The sequence below is a fragment of the Oncorhynchus tshawytscha genome, linkage group LG30, assembly GCF_018296145.1.
Source record: "Oncorhynchus tshawytscha isolate Ot180627B linkage group LG30, Otsh_v2.0, whole genome shotgun sequence".
Taxonomy (NCBI): domain Eukaryota; kingdom Metazoa; phylum Chordata; class Actinopteri; order Salmoniformes; family Salmonidae; genus Oncorhynchus; species Oncorhynchus tshawytscha.
Window position 1 is genome coordinate 40535207 of NC_056458.1, and position 16335 is coordinate 40551541.

At 45.6% G+C, this 16335-nt stretch overlaps 1 protein-coding gene across 5 annotated transcripts in view; it reads left to right on the plus strand.

The window, feature by feature from the left end:
* LOC112229083 (rho GTPase-activating protein 26) overlaps nt 1–16335 on the plus strand; it is a 158631-nt gene that overhangs the window by 73860 nt on the left and 68436 nt on the right. For all 5 annotated transcript variants that reach the window (XM_042309079.1, XM_042309077.1, XM_042309076.1 and 2 more), the window contains exons 6-9: nt 4659–4769; nt 8604–8708; nt 9669–9798; nt 13237–13337. In XM_042309079.1, the coding sequence (XP_042165013.1) occupies nt 4659–4769; nt 8604–8708; nt 9669–9798; nt 13237–13337 (447 nt within the window). The remainder of the gene's footprint in view (nt 1–4658; nt 4770–8603; nt 8709–9668; nt 9799–13236; nt 13338–16335) is intronic.

Consider the following 16335-nt stretch of genomic DNA (forward strand, 5'->3'; position numbering starts at 1 on the left):
CCATGAAGTAAGCCCACACCTTTCCCTTGCTGCAGTAGGTCCATGTTTCCATGAAGTAAGCACAACCTTTCCCTTGCTGCAGTAGGTCCATGTTTCCATGAAGTAAGCACAACCTTTCCCTTGCTGCAGTAGGTCCATGTTTCCATGAAGTAAGCCCACACCTTTCCCTTGCTGCAGTAGGTCCATGTTTCCATGAAGTAAGCACAACCTTTCCCTTGCTGCAGTAGGTCCATGTTTCCATGAAGTAAGCCCACACCTTTCCCTTGCTGCAGTAGGTCCATGTTTCCATGAAGTAAGCACAACCTTTCCCTTGCTGCAGTAGGTCCATGTTTCCATGAAGTAAGCACAACCTTTCCCTTGCTGCAGTAGGTCCATGTTTCCATGAAGTAAGCCCACACCTTTCCCTTGCTGCAGTAGGTCCATGTTTCCATGAAGTAAGCCCAACCTTTCCCTTGCTGCAGTAGGTCCATGTTTCCATGAAGTAAGCCCACACCTTTCCCTTGCTGCAGTAGGTCCATGTTTCCATGAAGTAAGCCCAACCTTTCCCTTGCTGCAGTAGGTCCATGTTTCCATGAAGTAAGCACACACCTTTCCCTTGCTGCAGTAGGTCCATGTTTCCATGAAGTAAGCAAGCTGCAGTAGGTCCATGTTTCCATGAAGTAAGCACACCTTTCCCTTGCTGCAGTAGGTCCATGTTTCCATGAAGTAAGCCCACACCTTTCCCTTGCTGCAGTAGGTCCATGTTTCCATGAAGTAAGCACAACCTTTCCCTTGCTGCAGTAGGTCCATGTTTCCATGAAGTAAGCACAACCTTTCCCTTGCTGCAGTAGGTCCATGTTTCCATGAAGTAAGCACAACCTTTCCCTTGCTGCAGTAGGTCCATGTTTCCATGAAGTAAGCACAACCTTTCCCTTGCTGCAGTAGGTCCATGTTTCCATGAAGTAAGCACAACCTTTCCCTTGCTGCAGTAGGTCCATGTTTCCATGAAGTAAGCACAACCTTTCCCTTGCTGCAGTAGGTCCATGTTTCCATGAAGTAAGCACAACCTTTCCCTTGCTGCAGTAGGTCCATGTTTCCATGAAGTAAGCACAACCTTTCCCTTGCTGCAGTAGGTCCATGTTTCCATGAAGTAAGCACAACCTTTCCCTTGCTGCAGTAGGTCCATGTTTCCATGAAGTAAGCACAACCTTTCCCTTGCTGCAGTAGGTCCATGTTTCCATGAAGTAAGCACAACCTTTCCCTTGCTGCAGTAGGTCCATGTTTCCATGAAGTAAGCACAACCTTTCCCTTGCTGCAGTAGGTCCATGTTTCCATGAAGTAAGCACAACCTTTCCCTTGCTGCAGTAGGTCCATGTTTCCATGAAGTAAGCACAACCTTTCCCTTGCTGCAGTAGGTCCATGTTTCCATGAAGTAAGCACAACCTTTCCCTTGCTGCAGTAGGTCCATGTTTCCATGAAGTAAGCTGCACACCTTTCCCTTGCTGCAGTAGGTCCATGTTTCCATGAAGTAAGCCCACACCTTTCCCTTGCTGCAGTAGGTCCATGTTTCCATGAAGTAAGCACAACCTTTCCCTTGCTGCAGTAGGTCCATGTTTCCATGAAGTAAGCACAACCTTTCCCTTGCTGCAGTAGGTCCATGTTTCCATGAAGTAAGCACAACCTTTCCCTTGCTGCAGTAGGTCCATGTTTCCATGAAGTAAGCCCAACCTTTCCCTTGCTGCAGTAGGTCCATGTTTCCATGAAGTAAGCACAACCTTTCCCTTGCTGCAGTAGGTCCATGTTTCCATGAAGTAAGCACAACCTTTCCCTTGCTGCAGTAGGTCCATGTTTCCATGAAGTAAGCACAACCTTTCCCTTGCTGCAGTAGGTCCATGTTTCCATGAAGTAAGCACAACCTTTCCCTTGCTGCAGTAGGTCCATGTTTCCATGAAGTAAGCACAACCTTTCCCTTGCTGCAGTAGGTCCATGTTTCCATGAAGTAAGCCCCCTTGCTGCAGTAGGTCCATGTTTCCATGAAGTAAGCACAACCTTTCCCTTGCTGCAGTAGGTCCATGTTTCCATGAAGTAAGCACAACCTTTCCCCATTGCTGCAGTAGGTCCATGTTTCCATGAAGTAAGCCCACACCTTTCCCTTGCTGCAGTAGGTCCATGTTTCCATGAAGTAAGCACAACCTTTCCCTTGCTGCAGTAGGTCCATGTTTCCATGAAGTAAGCCCACACCTTTCCCTTGCTGCAGTAGGTCCATGTTTCCATGAAGTAAGCACAACCTTTCCCTTGCTGCAGTAGGTCCATGTTTCCATGAAGTAAGCCCACACCTTTCCCTTGCTGCAGTAGGTCCATGTTTCCATGAAGTAAGCACAACCTTTCCCTTGCTGCAGTAGGTCCATGTTTCCATGAAGTAAGCACCACACCTTTCCCTTGCTGCAGTAGGTCCATGTTTCCATGAAGTAAGCACAACCTTTCCCTTGCTGCAGTAGGTCCATGTTTCCATGAAGTAAGCACAACCTTTCCCTTGCTGCAGTAGGTCCATGTTTCCATGAAGTAAGCACAACCTTTCCCTTGCTGCAGTAGGTCCATGTTTCCATGAAGTAAGCACAACCTTTCCCTTGCTGCAGTAGGTCCATGTTTCCATGAAGTAAGCACAACCTTTCCCTTGCTGCAGTAGGTCCATGTTTCCATGAAGTAAGCAGTAGGTCCATGTTTCCATGAAGTACCTTTCCCTTGCTGCAGTAGGTCCATGTTTCCATGAAGTAAGCACAACCTTTCCCTTGCTGCAGTAGGTCCATGTTTCCATGAAGTAAGCACAACCTTTCCCTTGCTGCAGTAGGTCCATGTTTCCATGAAGTAAGCACAACCTTTCCCTTGCTGCAGTAGGTCCATGTTTCCATGAAGTAAGCACAACCTTTCCCTTGCTGCAGTAGGTCCATGTTTCCATGAAGTAAGTCCTTTCCCTTGCTGCAGTAGGTCCATGTTTCCATGAAGTAAGCACAACCTTTCCCTTGCTGCAGTAGGTCCATGTTTCCATGAAGTAAGCACAACCTTTCCCTTGCTGCAGTAGGTCCATGTTTCCATGAAGTAAGCACAACCTTTCCCTTGCTGCAGTAGGTCCATGTTTCCATGAAGTAAGCACAACCTTTCCCTTGCTGCAGTAGGTCCATGTTTCCATGAAGTAAGCACAACCTTTCCCTTGCTGCAGTAGGTCCATGTTTCCATGAAGTAAGCACAACCTTTCCCTTGCTGCAGTAGGTCCATGTTTCCATGAAGTAAGCCCAGCTGCAGTAGGTCCATGTTTCCATGAAGTAAGCACAACCTTTCCCTTGCTGCAGTAGGTCCATGTTTCCATGAAGTAAGCCCACACCTTTCCCTTGCTGCAGTAGGTCCATGTTTCCATGAAGTAAGCCCACACCTTTCCCTTGCTGCAGTAGGTCCATGTTTCCATGAAGTAAGCCCACACCTTTCCCTTGCTGCAGTAGGTCCATGTTTCCATGAAGTAAGCCATGTTTCCATGAAGTAAGCACCTTTCCCTTGCTGCAGTAGGTCCATGTTTCCATGAAGTAAGCCCACACCTTTCCCTTGCTGCAGTAGGTCCATGTTTCCATGAAGTAAGCCCACACCTTTCCCTTGCTGCAGTAGGTCCATGTTTCCATGAAGTAAGGTCCATGTTTCAACCTTTCCCTTGCTGCAGTAGGTCCATGTTTCCATGAAGTAAGCACACACCTTTCCCTTGCTGCAGTAGGTCCATGTTTCCATGAAGTAAGCCCACACCTTTCCCTTGCTGCAGTAGGTCCATGTTTCCATGAAGTAAGCCCAACCTTTCCCTTGCTGCAGTAGGTCCATGTTTCCATGAAGTAAGCACAACCTTTCCCTTGCTGCAGTAGGTCCATGTTTCCATGAAGTAAGCCCACACCTTTCCCTTGCTGCAGTAGGTCCATGTTTCCATGAAGTAAGCCCACACCTTTCCCTTGCTGCAGTAGGTCCATGTTTCCATGAAGTAAGCCCACACCTTTCCCTTGCTGCAGTAGGTCCATGTTTCCATGAAGTAAGCCCAACCTTTCCCTTGCTGCAGTAGGTCCATGTTTCCATGAAGTAAGCACAACCTTTCCCTTGCTGCAGTAGGTCCATGTTTCCATGAAGTAAGCCCACACCTTTCCCTTGCTGCAGTAGGTCCATGTTTCCATGAAGTAAGCCCACACCTTTCCCTTGCTGCAGTAGGTCCATGTTTCCATGAAGTAAGCCACACCTTTCGCTTGCTGCAGTAGGTCCATGTTTCCATGAAGTAAGCACACACCTTTCGCTTGCTGCAGTAGGTCCATGTTTCCATGAAGTAAGCCCACACCTTTCCCTTGCTGCAGTAGGTCCATGTTTCCATGAAGTAAGCACAACCTTTCCCTTGCTGCAGTAGGTCCATGTTTCCATGAAGTAAGCACAACCTTTCCCTTGCTGCAGTAGGTCCATGTTTCCATGAAGTAAGCCCACACCTTTCCCTTGCTGCAGTAGGTCCATGTTTCCATGAAGTAAGCACACACCTTTCGCTTGCTGCAGTAGGTCCATGTTTACCTTTAAGTGTTCATGTGTTTGTGAGTTGTCTCACTTCAATCCTGAGGTGATGTGTGTGTCCTGAACGTTAGTTCCAACACAGTCACGTGTGTGTTGTGCAGGCAGACAGTCAGGTGGACCACGTGCGGCAGCATTTCTATGAGGTGTCTCTGGAGTATGTGTTCAAGGTGCAGGAAGTCCAGGAGAGGAAGATGTTTGACTTCGTAGAGCCGGTGAGTGAGAATGCCAACCGCCCTCAGCATCTGCTGTCTTTTACTGTATACTGCTTAGGGTTGCATAACTCTAGTACCTTCCCCAAAACGTCCAGGTTTTCCAGAAATCCTGGTTGGAAGACGTATTTTCTGCTTGTTCCCTCCTGAACCTTCCAACCAGGATTGGGAATTTGGGGAAAGGTACTGTTCTGTAACCCTACGATTGTGACTGTTCTACTGTTACTGTACTACTGTTACTGTTCTACTGTTACTGTTCTACTGTTACTGTTCTACTAGTCTACTGTTACTGTTCTACTGTTACTGTTCTACTGTTACTATACTACTGTTACTATACTACTGTTACTGTTCTACTGTTACTATACTACTGTTACTGTTCTACTGTTACTATACTACTGTTACTGTTCTACTGTTACTGTTCTACTGTTACTATACTACTGTTACTATACTACTGTTACTGTTCTACTGTTACTATACTACTGTTACTGTTCTACTGTTACTGTTCTACTGTTACTATACTACTGTTACTGTTCTACTGTTACTATACTACTGTTACTGTTCTACTGTTACTATACTACTGTTACTGTTCTACTGTTACTGTTCTACTGTTACTATACTACTGTTACTGTTCTACTGTTACTGTTCTACTGTTACTGTTCTACTGTTACTATACTACTGTTACTGTTATACTGTTACTATACTACTGTTACTGTTCTACTGTTACTATACTACTGTTACTGTTCTACTGTTACTGTTCTACTGTTACTGTTCTACTAGTCTACTGTTACTATACTACTGTTACTGTTCTACTGTTACTGTTCTACTGTTACTGTTCGACTGTTATAATACTACTGTTAATGTTATACTGTTACTATACTACTGTTACTGTTCTACTGTTACTATACTACTGTTACTGTTCTACTGTTACTGTTCTACTGTTACTGTTCTACTAGTCTACTGTTACTATACTACTGTTACTGTTCTACTGTTACTGTTCTACTGTTACTATACTACTGTTACTGTTCTACTATTCTACTGTTACTGTACTACTGTTACTGTTCTACTGTTACTATACTACTGTTACTGTTCTACTGTTAATGTTAATGTTATACTGTTACTATACTACTGTTACTGTTCTACTGTTACTGTTCTACTGTTACTGTTCAACTGTTACTATACTACTGTTACTATACTACTGTTACTATACTACTGTTACTGTTCAACTGTTACTGTTCTACTGTTACTATACTACTGTTACTATACTACTGTTACTGTACTACAGTTACTACTGCTTCTGTACTACTGTTACTGTACTACAGTTACTACTGCTTCTATACTACTGTTACTATACTACTGTTACTGTTCTGCTGTTACTGTTCTACTGTTACTGTTGTACTGTTACTGTACTACTGTTACTGAGTCTACCGTTATTGGTATACTGTTACTATACTACTGTTACTGTACCACTGTTACTGAGTCTACTGTTATTGTTATACTGTTACTATACTACTGTTACTGTTCTACTGTTACTGTTCTACTGTTACTGTTCTACTCTTACTGTTCTACTCTTACTGTTCTACTGTTACTATACTACTGTTACAGTACTACAGTTACTACTGCTTCTGTACTACTCTTACTATACTACTGTTACTGTTTGACTGTTACTGTACTACAGATACTACTGTTTCTGTACTACTGTTACTCTACTACTGTTACTGTACTACTGTTACTATACTACTGTTACTGTTCGACTGTTACTGCTCTACTGTTACTATACTACAGTTACTGTTCTACTGTTACTGTACTACTGTTACTGTAGTACAGTTACTACTGCTTCTGTACTACTGTTACTGTACTACAGTTACTGTTCTACTGTTACTGATCTACTGTTACTGTTCTACTGTTACTATACTACTGTTACTGTTCTACTGTTACTATACGACTGTTACTATACTACTGTTACTGTTCTACTGTTACTGTTCTACTGTTACTATACTACAGTTACTGTTCTACTGTTACTGATCTACTGTTACTATACTACTGTTACTGTTCTACTGTTACTGATCTACTGTTACTATACTGTTACTGTTCTACTGTTACTATACTACTGTTACTGTTCTACTGTTACTATACTACTGTTACTGTTCTACTGTTACTATACTACTGTTACTATACTACTGTTACTATACTACTGTTACTGTTCGACTGTTACTGTTCTACTGTTACTATACTACCGTTACTATACCATTGTTACTATACTACTGTTACTGTTCGCTTGTTACTGTTCTACTGTTACTGTTCTATTGTTACTATACTACTGTTACTGTTCTACTGTTACTGTTCTACTGTTACTATACTACTGTTACTATACTACTGTTACAATAATACTGTTACTGTACTACTGTTACTGTTCTACTGTACTACTGTTACTGTTCTACTGTTATTGTACTACTGTACTACTGTTACTGTTCTACTGTTACTGTACTACTGTTACTGTACTACTGTTACAATACTACTGTTGCTGTTCTACTGTTACTGTTATACTGTTAATTTTCTGCTGTTACTGTAATACTGTTACAGTACTACTGTTACTCTACTACTGTTACTCTACTGCTGTTACTCTACTGCTGCTACTCTACTACTGTTACTCTACTACTGTTACTCTACTACTGTTACTGTTCCACTGTTACTGTTTTACTGTTACTCTACTACTGTTACTGTACTACTGTTACTGTTCTACTGTTCTATTGTTACTGTTCTACTGTTACTGTTCTACTGTTACTACTGTTACTACTGTTACTACTGTTACTGTTCTACTGTTACTCTACTACTGTTACTGTACTACTGTTACTGTTCTACTGTTACTGTTCTACTGTTACTACTGCTCCTGTACTACTGTTACTGTTCTACTGTTACTACTGTTACTGTTCTACTGTTACTACTGCTACTGTACTACTGCTACTGTACTACTGTTACTGTTCTACTGTTACTACTGCTACTGTACTACTGTTACTGTTCTACTCTTACTACTGCTACTGTACTACTGTTACTGTTCTACTGTTACTACTGCTACTGTACTACTGTTACTGTTCTACTCTTACTACTGCTACTGTACTACTGTTACTGTTCTACTGTTACTACTGCTACTGTACTACTGTTACTGTACTATTGTTACTACTGTTACTTTACTACGGTGACTACTGTTTTTCTACTACTGTTACTGTACTACAGTTACTTCACTACTGTTACTGTACAACTCAAATCAAATAAACTTTTATTGGTCACATACACGTGTTTAGCAGATGTTATTGCGAGTGTAACGATATGCTTGTTACTGTTCTACAGTTACTTTAGTCTATACAACTTTCATGCTCAATCACCTCATCTCTCTATGAAACACACTGTCTTCATTATGTAGATACGTGTACAGATGTACGGTCTTAATTTCAGCCAGTTTACTACCACAGGAAAATAATTCTGCTGCAACAGGAAATGTGAATTATTACAGTATGTGGATTATAATTAACAGACATATTTGTAGGGGTTGATTCATTTTTCCTAAGGAAAAATCAAGTCTGAATTTTCAAAGTGGAAATGACAAACTTCAAAAAGCTTTTTTTAACCTCGAATACACTTCAATTTCCTGCATTTCAGGAAAGTTCTCCTGCGACAGAGTCATCAAATTAAGATCCTACATATGTAGCTTTAGAATGTAGCTGACAACAAGTACCTTCGAAAGCAAATTAGAGTAGATTTGGTTGATTTCATTTAATTGAGTTGAGAGGAATGTTTCTCAACCGTGTTTCTTTTCCCTGTCATCCTCAACATTAATTCTAGTTGCTGGCATTCCTTCAAGGGCTGTTTACTTACTACCATCATGGGTACGAGCTGGCAAAAGACTTCAACCACTTCAAGACAGACCTCACCATCAGCATTCAGAATGTAAGATACATGTTAATGCCATACATTACAGGCCATACATTACATCTTACATGCCATACATTACATCTTTTGCCAACCCAGTGGCCTTTCAAGGCAATAGCTCTAACCCAACTGTAGACAGTGGTCAATAGCTCTAACAGTGGTCAATAGCTCTAACCCAACAACTGTAGACAGTGGTCAATAGCTCTAACCCAACACCTGTAGACAGCGATCAATAGCTCTAACCCAACAACTGTAGACAGTGGTCAATAGCTCTAACCCAACAACTGTAGACAGTGGTCAATAGCTCTAACCCAACAACTGTAGACAGTGGTCAATAGCTCTAACCCAACAACTGTAGACAGTGGTCAATAGCTCTAACCCTACAACTGTAGACAGTGGTCAATAGCTCTAACCCAACACCTGTAGACAGCGGTCAATAGCTCTAACCCAACAACTGTAGACAGTGGTCAATAGTTCTAACCCAACAACTGTAGACAGCAGTCAATAGCCCTAACCCAACAACTGTAGACAGCAGTCAATACCTCTAACCCAACAACTGTAGACAGTGGTCAATAGCTCTAACCCAACAACTGTAGACAGTGGTCAATAGCTCTAACCCAACAACTGTAGACAGTGGTCAATAGCTCTAACCCAACAACTGTAGACAGCGGTCAATAGCTCTAACCCAACAACTGTAGACAGTGGTCAATAGCTCTAACCCAACAACTGTAGACAGTGGTCAATAGCTCTAACCCAACAACTGTAGACAGTGGTCAATAGCTCTAACCCAACACCTGTAGACAGTGGTCAATAGCCCTAACCCAACAACTGTAGACAGCAGTCAATAGCTCTAACACAACAACTGTAGACAGCAGTCAATAGCTCTAACCCAACAACTGTAGACAGTGGTCAATAGCTCAGAATGCAGGATGGTAGGTGGGATGTTTCCATCATTCTGTCTCCTCTCCTCCTGTTAAGACGCGGAACCGTTTTGAAAGCACCCGGTCTGAGGTGGAGTGTCTGATGAGGAAGATGAAGGAGAACCCCCATGAACACAAGAGCATCAGCCATGACACCATGGAGGGATATCTGTTTGTACAGGAGAAACGTGAGTGTCCCGTCCTGCTCTCTGTCTCTCTCACTCCTTTCTCGTTCTCGATCTCACTGTCTCTCACTCTCACACACACACACACACAGACAGTTCTTTCGCTCTCTCATGATGCAATAAGGTCACATATCATATCACTATTTAGTCATTTATTTTTACCATTTATAAAAGTAGTACCAGTGTTGTTGTACAAATAGATTTGCATTTCCCCATAGAAACAACAAGAGTAATTGTATTCAGGATGAGACTCCAAGAGGTGACAAGGGCACTGAGCATGTGCAGTAATAAATTGGTAACCAAAACCATTTTTTCATTGCTCCCCCACTCTCTGCTTCTCTCTCTGCTTCTCTCTCTGCTACTGTCTCTGCTTCTCTCTGCTTTTCTCTCTGCTTCTCTCTGCTCTTCTCTCTGCTTCTCTCTCTGCTTCTCTGCTTTTCTCTGCTTCTCTCTCTGCTTCTCTCTCCTTTTCTCTCTGCTTCTCTGCCTTTCTCTCTGCTTCTCTCTGCTTCTCTCTCATTTTCTCTCTGCATCTCTCTCCTTTTCTCTCTGCTTTTCTCTCTGCTTCTCTCTGCTTTTCTCTCTGCTTCTCTCTCTGCTTCTCTCTCTGCTTCTCTCTGCTTTTCTCTCACCTTCTCTCTCTGCTTCTCTCTGCTTCTCTCTCTGCTTCGCGCTCTGCTTCTCTCTGCTTCTCTCTCTCCTCTCTCTCTCCTCTCTCTCTGCTTCTCTCTGCTTTTCTCTCTGCTTCTCTCTCTGCTTCTCTCTGCTTTTCTCTCACCTTCTCTCTCTGCTTCTCTCTGCTTCTCTCTCTGCTTCGCGCTCTGCTTCTCTCTGCTTCTCTCTCTCCTTCTCTCTCTCCTTCTCTCTCCTTCTCTCTCTCCTTCTCTCTCTCCTTCTCTCTCTGCTTTTCTATCTGCTTCTTCTCTGCTTCTCTCTCTCCTTCTCTCTCTGCTTCTCTCTCTGCTTCTCTCTCTGCTTCTCTCTCTCCTTCTCTCTGCTTCTCTCTCTCCTTCTCTCTCTCCTTCTCTCTCTGCTTCTCCTCTGCTTCGCGCTCTGCTTCTCTCTGCTTCTCTCTCTCCTTCTCTCTCTGCTTCTCTCTGCTTCTCTCTGCTTCTCTCTCTCCTTCTCTCTCTGCTTTTCTCTCTGCTTCTTCTCTGCTTCTCTCTCTCCTTCTCTCTCTGCTTCTCTCTCTGCTTCTCTCTCTGCTTCTCTCTCTCCTCTCTCTCTGCTTCTCTCTCCTTCTCTCTCTGCTTCTCTCTCTCCTTCTCTCTCTGCTTCTCTCTCTCCTTCTCTTCTTCTCTCTGCTTCTCTCTCTCTTCTCTCTCTGCTTCTCTCTCTGCTTCTCTCTCTGCTTCTCTCTCTCCTTCTCTCTCTGCTTCTCTCTCTGCTTCTCTCTCTGCTTCTTCTCTCTTCTCTCTCTCTCTCTCTCTCTTCTCTGCTTCTTCTCTGCTTCTCTCTCTTCTCTCTCTCTCTCCTTTTCTCTCTGCTTCTCTCTCTGCTTTTCTCTCTGCTTTTCTCTCTGCTTCTTCTCTGCTTCTATGTCTGCTTCTCTCTGCTTCTCTCTGCTTCTCTCTGCTTCTATGTCTCCTTCTCTCTCTGCTTCTCTCTGCTTCTCTCTCTGCTTTTCTCTCTGCTTTTCTCTCTGCTTCTTCTCTCCTTCTCTCTCTGCTTCTCTCTCTGCTTTTCTCTCTGCTTCTTCTCTGCTTCTATGTCTGCTTCTCTCTGCTTCTCTCTCTGCTTCTCTCTCTGCTTCTCTCTCTCTGCTTCTGCTTCTCTCTCTGCTTTTCTCTCTGCTTTTCTCTCTGCTTCTTCTCTCCTTCTCTCTCTGCTTCTCTCTCTGCTTCTTCTCTGCTTTTCTCTGCTTATCTCTCTGTTTCTCTCTCTGCTTCTCTCTGCTTTTCTCTCTGCTTCTTCTCTGCTTTTCTCTGCTTCTCTCTCTGTTTCTCTCTCTGCTTCTCTCTGCTTTTCTCTCTCCTTCTCTCTCTGCTTCTCTCTGCTTCTCTCTCTGCTTTTCTCTCTGCTTTTCTCTCTGCTTCTTCTCTGCTTCTATGTCTGCTTCTCTCTGCTTCTCTCTCTGCTTTTCTCTCTGCTTTTCTCTCTGCTTCTCTCTCTGCTTCTCTCTGCTTCTCTCTCTGCTTCTATGTCTGCTTCTCTCTGCTTCTCTCTCTGCTTTTCTCTCTGCTTTTCTCTCTGCTTCTCTCTGCTTCTCTCTCTGCTTCTATGTCTGCTTCTCTCTGCTTCTCTCTCTGCTTCTATGTCTGCTTCTCTCTGCTTCTCTCTCTGCTTTTCTCTGCTTTTCTCTCTGCTTCTCTCTCTGCTTCTCTCTGCTTTTCTCTCTGCTTCTCTCTGCTTCTATCTCTGCTTCTCTCTCTGCTTCTCTCTCTGCTTCTCTCTGCTTTTCTCTCTGCTTCTCTCTGCTTCTATCTCTGCTTCTCTCTCTGCTTCTCTCTGCTTCTCTCTGCTTCTCTCTCTGCTTTTCTCTCTGCTTTTCTCTCTGCTTCTCTCTCTGCTTTTCTCTCTGCTTTCTCTGCTTCTCTCTGCTTCTCTCTGCTTCTATCTCTGCTTCTCTCTCTGCTTCTCTCTCTGCTTTTCTCTCTGCTTCTCTGCTTCTATGTCTGCTTCTCTCTGCTTCTCTCTCTGCTTTTCTCTCTGCTTTTCTCTCTGCTTCTCTCTCTGCTTCTCTCTGCTTTTCTCTCTGCTTCTCTCTGCTTCTATCTCTGCTTCTCTCTCTGCTTCTCTCTGCTTTTCTCTCTGCTTCTATCTCTGCTTCTCTCTCTGCTTCTCTCTGCTTTTCTCTCTGCTTCTCTCTGCTTTTCTCTCTGCTTCTCTCTCTGCTTCTCTCTGCTTTTCTCTCTCCTTCTCTCTCTGCTTCTCTCTGCTTCTCTCTCTGCTTTTCTCTCTGCTTCTTCTCTGCTTCTATGTCTGCTTCTCTCTGCTTCTATGTCTGCTTCTCTCTGCTTCTCTCTGCTTCTCTCTGCTTCTATGTCTGCTTCTCTCTGCTTCTCTCTGCTTTTCTCTCTGCTTCTCTGCTTCTATCTCTGCTTCTCTCTCTGCTTTTCTCTCTCCTTCTCTCTCTGCTTTTCTCTCTGCTTCTCTCTGCTTCTCTCTCTCCTTCTCTCTCTGCTTTTCTCTCTCCTTCTCTCTCTGCTTTTCTCTCTGCTTCTCTCTCTGCTTCTCTCTGCTTTTCTCTCTGCTTCTCTCTGCTTCTATCTCTGCTTCTCTCTCTGCTTTTCTCTCTGCTTCTCTCTGCTTCTCTCTGCTTCTCTCTCTCCTTCTCTCTCTGCTTCTCTCTGCTTCTCTCTGCTTCTCTCTCTCCTTCTCTCTCTGCTTTTCTCTCTGCTTTTCTCTCTGCTTTTCTCTCTGCTTCTCTCTCTGCTTCTCTCTGCTTCTCTCTGCTTCTTCTCTGCTTCTATGTCTGCTTCTCTCACTTCCCTCTCTCAGGTTCTTTTGTGTCAACCTGGGTCAAGTACTACTGCACCTACCATCGAGAGCCCAAACGAGTCACCATGGTCCTGTTTGACCAGAAGTCTGGAGGCAAAGTGGTGTGTTGTCTGTTTGTTTCTACCCAGAATGCCACTCTGCCATGCCGTGGGACCATGTAGTTGTTGGAGCAGAGAGACAGAGAGTGAGAGAGAGAAGAGCGAGAATAGAGAGAAATAAATGTTGGCATTGCCCGCTCGCTTGTTTTGGCCTGTCAGCGATGATGCAGGGCTCTAATCTTGCCATGGGCGGCAGGTCATGGTACCGTGACTCAGGGCTGGCAGGGTTGACACACAGAGCTGGCAGCGGGCCAGCCTCTCCTGCAGTGCCACTCTCAGACAGTAGTTAACACAGTGCCCATGCCAAGCCCAACATCTTGACAGGGATAAGTTCTGCTCTACTACACCCAAGTATAGGGGAGACTAGAGCCCCAACTACAGGGGCCAACTCATCCAATTACCGCTCACACGCACACACACACACACACACACACACACACACACACACACACACACACACACACACACACACACACACACACACACACACACACACACACACACACACACACACACACACACACACACACACACCACACACACACACAGGGAGAGAGAGCTCTCCAGAAACCACAGGGGCTTCTCCAACCCTCATGAACAGAGCCATAGACACATTAATTAGACACATTTATATTTAAGGCCTCCAGTCACGATTTAAAGCAGAAATCATGTGTGACATTTGTCTCTAGAGGTTTGAATGACGGCAGTTGTTTTGGGGAAAACTGCCGATATACTGTCTAACACCAGGGAAATGAAAAAGTGTCATTTATAAATTGCCCAAGACACATTATGTCTGTAAGTGTTCAGATCAGCATGAGATTCCCTTTTTTCATCCTATTTATTGAGTATCGGTGGAATTATCGTAAAAGGCCAATATCGTTCGATAATATTGGTGAACCAATATGTCTGTCGGGCTCTACTCCTCATCTCACAGTTCCTTTCACACTGATTGAAGTATACTGTGGAGAAAAGGATGGCAGAGAGAGGGAGATGAAGGGGGAGAAGTGATGGAGGAAGAGGAGAAAGGGCAGGAGAGGGGAGAGGACATGGGAGGAGAAGAGAGGAAGGATCAGAGAGGAGAGGACCTATCATTCGGAACACATTAGAGTTGTGGCTTGACGGTCCCTTTCTCAGGATTACTGCCCTGTGTCTGCTAGGATCCTGTGTACAAACAGAGTAGTGACACTTCAAGTGCTAATGTAGTCCCTTTGAAGGAGGAGAGGAAAGGAGAGGACAGGGGAGAAGAGGAGAGGGAAGGGGAGGAGAGGAGAGGGAAGGGAAGGAGAGGAGAGTAGAGGAAAGGAGAGGACAGGGGAGAAGAGGAGAGGGAAGGAGAGGAGAGTAGAGGAAAGGAGAGGACAGGGGAGAAGAGGAGAGGGAAGGGAAGGGGAGGAGAGTAGAGGAAAGGAGAGGACAGGGGAGAAGAGGAGAGGGAAGGGGAGGGAGTAGAGGAAAGGAGAGGACAGGGGAGAAGGGAGGAGGAGGGAGGAAGGGGAAGGGAAAGAGGGGAAGGAGGGGAGTAGAGGAAAGGAGAGGACAGGGGAGAAGAGGAGAGGAAGGGAAGGGGAGGGAGTAGAGGAAAGGAGAGGACAGGGAGGGGAGAAGAGGAGAGGGAAGGGGAGGAGAGTAGAGGAAAGGAGAGGACAGGGGAGGGGAGAAGAGGGAAGGAAGGGGAGGGGAGGAGAGGGAAAGGAGAGGACAGGGGAGAAGAGGAGAGGGAAGGGGAGGAGAGGAGAGGAAAGGGAGAGGACAGGGGAGAAGAGGGGAGAGGGAAGGGAAGGGGAGGGGAGGAGAGGAAAGGAGAGGACAGGGGAGAAGAGGAGAGGGAAGGGGAGGGGAGGAGAGGAAAGGAGAGGACAGGGGAGAAGAGGAGAGGGAAGGGGAGGAGAGTAGAGGAAAGGAGAGGACAGGGGAGAAGAGGAGAGGGAAGGGAAGGGGTGAGAAGAAAGGGGAGGAGAGGGGGAGAAGAGATAGAGGAGAGGAGAAAGGAGAAGAGATAGATGAGAGGAGAGAAAAGGGGAGGAGAGGAGAGGAAAGGGGAGGACAGGGGAGAAGAGGAGAGGGAAGGGAAGGGGAGGAGAGTAGAGGAAAGGAGAGGACAGGGGAGAAGAGGAGAGGGAAGGGGAGGAGAGTAGAGGAAAGGAGGAGAGGAAAGGAGAGGACAGGGGAGAAGAGGAGAGGGAAGGGAAGGGGAGGAGAGTAGAGGAAAGGAGAGGACAAGGGAGAAGAGGAGAGGGAAGGGGAGGGAGGAGAGGAAAGGAGAGGAGAGGACAGGGGAGGGAGGGAAGGGAGGAGGGGAGGACAGGGGAAAGGGAGGAGAGGGAAGGGGAGGGGAGGAGAGGGAAGGGGAGGAGAGGGACAGGGGAGGAGAGGAAAGGAGAGGAGAGGACAGGGAGGGGAGGAGAGGAAAGGAGAGGAGAGGACAGGGGAGAAGAGGAGAGGGAAGGGAAGGGGAGGAGAGTAGAGGAAAGGAGAGGACAGGGGAGAAGAGGAGAGGGAAGGGGAGGACAGGGGAGAAGAGGAGAGGGAAGGAGAGGACAGGGGAGAAGAGGAGAGGGAAGGGGAGGACAGGGGAGAAGAGGAGAGGGAAGGGGAGGACAGGGGAGAAGAGGAGAGGGAAGGAGAGGACAGGGGAGAGAGAGGAGGAGGGAAGGGGAGGACAGGGGGAGAAGAGGAGAGGGAAGGGGAGGAGAGTAGAGGAAAGGAGGAGAGGAAATGGGAGGGTGAGAAGAAAGGGGAGGAGAGGGGGAGAAGAGATAGAGGAGAGGAGAAAGGAGAAGAGATAGAGGAGAGGAGAAAGGAGAAGAGATAGATGAGAGGAGAGAAAAGGGGAGGAGAGGAGAGGAAAGGAGAGGAGGAAAGGAAAGGAGAGAAGGAGAGGAAAGGGTAGACGAGGATAGGAAAGGAGAGGAGAAGAGGGGAGGAAAGGGGGGACGAAGAGAGGAGAGGAAAGGGGAGATGAAGGGGAAAGGAGAGGAGGGATTGACAGTAGGGAGATGGG